Source organism: Phaethon lepturus, unplaced genomic scaffold (assembly GCF_000687285.1).
Source record: "Phaethon lepturus isolate BGI_N335 unplaced genomic scaffold, ASM68728v1 scaffold45060, whole genome shotgun sequence".
In the NCBI taxonomy this organism is placed as follows: domain Eukaryota; kingdom Metazoa; phylum Chordata; class Aves; order Phaethontiformes; family Phaethontidae; genus Phaethon; species Phaethon lepturus.
This window is the reverse complement of record NW_010514933.1, coordinates 9,856-14,519: the sequence shown is the minus strand read 5'-3', so window position 1 is coordinate 14,519 and position 4,664 is coordinate 9,856. Positions and strand designations below refer to the sequence as shown.

General features: G+C 40.6%; 1 protein-coding gene across 1 annotated transcript in view; it reads right to left on the bottom strand.

Annotated features, from left to right (window-relative positions):
- Positions 1 to 3,941: 3,941 nt before the first annotated feature.
- The window catches only part of LOC104626428 (rho-related BTB domain-containing protein 3-like), a gene marked incomplete at its 5' end in the record, with an annotated part of 9,953 nt that continues 9,230 nt past the window's right edge, over positions 3,942 to 4,664 (bottom strand). Inside the window, one exon of the mRNA XM_010294351.1 lies at positions 3,942 to 4,057. Within this exon, the coding sequence (XP_010292653.1) occupies positions 3,942 to 4,057 (116 nt within the window). The remainder of the gene's footprint in view (positions 4,058 to 4,664) is intronic.

Genomic DNA, 4,664 nt, shown 5'->3' with positions numbered 1-4,664 from the left:
GTTGGACTGGGTGGCCTGGAAAGGTCCCTTCAGCCCAAACTGGTCTGTGAGACTGTGATTCTAATAAGCTACAAAAAATATTTCCAGTGTAATGCTCAAATCTTCTAATGCACATGGGTACATAATCACGAGACTGACCATAGAAAATCTTTTATTTCATAACAAAATTTTACATATTCAGTCTAAAAGCATGTACATTTCATCAGGTATATCAAAAGTAAAACATACAGGAGTTTCAGTACATGCCTAATAAAATAGCTTTTCTTCTTTCTAACTGATTTCTCCAAATCAAATGCACCAAGACCTAGAGGATGATAGCAGAGGTTTTTTAACTATGTGGAAAACATTACTAGTGCAGAAAGCTTTTTTTGTTAATCTCTATAAAGCTTAGTGCTAGCTTAGGGCAAGCATACACATATATGGGTACAGCAAGAATTATACGGTACAATCTATTATTCATAAAATTGTCTCCTAAAAGTGGATTTTGAGAGTTAGCTCAAATGAAGGACTTGGGAGTCAAAACACCACTTACACCTGAGTCTGAAACTGTAAGTCCAAACCCTGTAAGACCTGCCTAAGGGCAGCCAAATTCGCCACCGTATTCCTTCTTTGACCCCAACGCTGCTGATGCCCTGGGATTTTGGGAGATGCTGGGACCAGAACGACTCGTGGCACCAAGGAAGGTGGGGTCCCTGCGCCTGCCCCCCGGGGCTGCGGGCACAACGCAGCCGCAGCCTCCTCCGGGACAGCCGCCGGCTCTGGGTGAAGCTGTGAGGCACATCCCAACTCCTGCACAAGACAGTGCTCGCGGCAGCCACAACACCAGAGAACTAGACCCCCGGGTCGTACCGTAGGCTGGTTACCAAAGCATGACATGTCCGTTCTCAAGAGCCCTGGACCTTACTAACAGGGTAACTAACTCTGCATTGCCGGGAAACTGTCTCAAACAGCAAGTTTCCCACACCAACACAGAAGGTTTCCTCCTCAGGCATTTCACTTTTTTCAGAATCACTTGCTTGAATAACTTTTTTTCAGCTCATTCCTGATTTTTACTTTATAACATGGTGTAAATGTGGGGTTTTTTACACCGTAGCAGTTTTTACTTTATACCATACAAAGTTATTCATAAATACCAATCCCAGTAGTGCCCTAATTCCTACCTATCCATGATGGATATGCTCCTAAAGCCTTCACTAAAAAAAAATTACCAACAGCAACTCACCAAGCATCATGATCTACTTTCAGTCACGTTTCTGAATGCTAAAGTATCATTTTTAAAAATAGCTTTAAGATAAATAGATTTCCACAGAAGATCACCATATAGAATAAAAATAAGAATTTATAATAAGAATTCTTCTAAGAATTTAAATTTATCAGATGGTCTATGTTTGCAAGGACAGCACATCTGCACCTGATACAGGTGGCATTATGGGGATACTCAGTAAAATGGAAAGCTGTTTTAATGTCGGAATAGTAGTATGCTTTAATCTGTGAATAAATAGCATTTTTACACTGCATGGCTTCTCTGTATAAAACCCGTGGTTACCATGACTAAAATACATAATAGCAAAATATTTCTCTTGGTTGGATATAAAGTGTATTTCCATTAAGCCTATATTTAAATGCCTATAAAACATTCACAGAAAGTTAAAAACAGTCTTTTGTTATTGGTTATCTATACTTAAATTATTGTCAACAAACTAACTCCTACCAAAAACCTGGGAAATCTTTCAAAATATTAAAAATTTAGGACTACATGCAACACCAACAAACATTCACACAACTTGTGCTGTGACCAAGGATGCTATCAGGCAAGCTGTAGTTCAGCTATATGCTCATTTTTCACTTTATGCTTCAAAAAACCCTAAGTTTTATTCACATCTATCCAGTTGACTTATGCTTATATTTTTAAATTTCTACTGTAGTGATAGGAAATTATCTTTTTTCACATTTGATTTCAATACATATTACTTTCCTACTCATTTTTTTCTTTAACATTTTCAGTTTTCTTTAGTGATTTTGAAAAGGCAATGTAACAGTCTATACTTCAGACTCCTTATATGTGAGATGTAGATAAGTATATCTCACCTTTTAAAGAACTTTAGGATCTCCAGATGAGAAGTTAAAAATAAAAATGATTTATCATTCTTACATAAAATTAACCTCACAATTCTGAGCCTGCAGCAGCCAGCTGAGTCACAAGCTCTTTTTTTTTTCGGTGTCCAAAACTGAGAAAGGAAATACCCTCTCAACCCCTGCAAAATATCAGCAGGGGGAAACAAAGTCCCTACGACTCTAGCATGGACTTTGAAAAGAATGATTCACCTATAAAACTGTACTGAAATATGACAACAGTTCCTATGAGCAAAACCAAGACCCAGCTCCAGCAATTTGCTGTTCCATCTTCATCTCACAGCTGCAGTTCCGTTACTTTTGAGTCAGACTGTCGTGGATGTGGGGGAGACACTAAATAATTTTTTCAGTGCCTTGTCTTTGTCTTTCTAGGCTCAGACTAGATACCGAAATTAAAGGCAGCTGGCAAAGCAGAATTAAAAGTACAAGAACAGTAATGAAGGGTTTAGCTCCGCAGCAAGACTTCACTTACAGAAACGTGTCTGTGCTCACATAGGTACCCTTCGGTAACGGTCGAGTAAATTTTCTTGTTAATATGATGACATACATGTAAGAGTGGCAGGACAAACGGATGATGTAGGGCAAGAAGCCTCTCCCTAGTGCCTGCAAGGGTCGTGCTAGCCATAATAGTCAGGGTTTCTCTCTCATGTCTGAGCAAGAAGCCTCACAGCCAGAAGATATAATCAGGTTTGTCTCGCTCCGTGTGGCTTACGAGCCCGTGACAACAATTCAGTTTAAACCGAGTCCCTGGGGGGAGGGCTGAGCTCACAGTCCCCTCACCAAAGTCCTCATAGGACTGGTATACCCGCGAGGGTCACCTCCCTCCATGGCCAGGACATCTACCATTTATGTGCCAGCGACCAGGGGGGGCACCTAGGAGTACGAGACCCACTTTTCCCCAGAAAGTCACTAGTGCCAGTGCGTTTTCTCCCACAAAGCCTACGAAAGGCTGTTGACCCCCTTCCCTTCCCTCCCAGTCCCTACCAGTACCGTCTGAATATGCTCTGAGTGGACCGAGTTCTCCCTGACTTTTTCCTCATGGGGAAAAATACAATATGAGCACACTGACAAGGGTGTTCTACAGGATATTAAAACAGACTTTCTTCTCCTATTTACTAGGAGGAAAAAGTACTTCGACTCAGGTTTTTCGGACACACTAGAGAATATAGTGATGCACAGGCATCCCTCTGGGATTAAAATATCTACTCATACAACTGCAAGAGTCTCAGTAAAAGGAACTACAGACTTAACTTGAAGGAGAAAAAGGATAGTTACTAAAACACTTATTAAGCCTAAACTTTGTTTTGCAAAACAACAGATGTTGCACTAAATTATTCCATTGAACTATTTAAAGAACTTAGGAGTTGGCTTCCCAGCCTCCCTGCACTGCTACTGTGCTCCTATTGTACACAGATTCGAAGAAAAAAAAAAAAAATCTGTTTTCAACAGATGCTGTTTTAGCAACCAAAAATAACCATGAACACCAATAAAATAACCAATAAAGAAATTATAAGGAGGAACAGATGACAGTCATGACACAGCCCCGTACTATGTTTAATCCCCATGAAATATGTGAAATCCTTGTGCTTGAAATAAATCCTTATGATACATTTCTCAAAGCTTTCAGGAAAAAGGTAGAGTGGTTTATTCTCAAAGCAAGGAACATTAGTAAGTGCCCCACAGCATGGCATAGAGCACTGCAGGGGAGATCAGCGTCTTTTTTTGCTCCTGACATGATTTTTCTACTCCGTACGATTCCCAGTCTGAGATGCCCCTGTTGAGATGCACTTTGCGCATGTTCAGTCTTCTTACATGACCGTGCAATGGCATTTCTGAGAGTGGACGTAGTTCCTGTAATCAGCAAGCTGCTTCATGTACAAATTGGAGGGCCATCTGTGCATCTCTACAAAATTGCGCTCCTCCACTAAACAAAGCAATAAAGGAATTAAATGTAATATCCAAACACATAGCACAAGTGCAAAACATCTGTTTTTTAAAATAGGTTAACGAACATGAAGGATATGAGTAGAAAAGTAAAGATGAGTGCTGTCCGTTTTACTGTAGTGCAGATGTAAACGTTACCGCACAATGTTCCCTTGCCTTTAAGTTAGCAATAAATAAGTTACTTGATGAAATAAACACAATAGTCATTAGAGAGTGAAGAGGTATTATCCTAAAGATGAATATTCTTTATCCTTAGAAAATAAGCAGATGTGGCAATGAACTGCGAGGGGTTTTCTATGCTGCAACACTAGAAAGGAGTTATTACGCCAATTGTTTGTCTCAGGACTCTTACAGAGAGCAAGGTGAGGCGAGCAGTTAAGAATTCAGCAAGACTTTTTTATGGCATGTGTCTTTTGTCACTGATGAAATCATGTAATGGACTTTTTAGCTGTATTGCTTAGATGAATCACAGAACCACAGACCAGTTTGGGTTGGAAGGGACCTCTCCAGGCCACCCAGCCCAGCCCCCGGCCGTGAGCAGGGACATCCCCAACCAGAGCAGGTTGCCCAGAGCCCCGTCCAGCCTG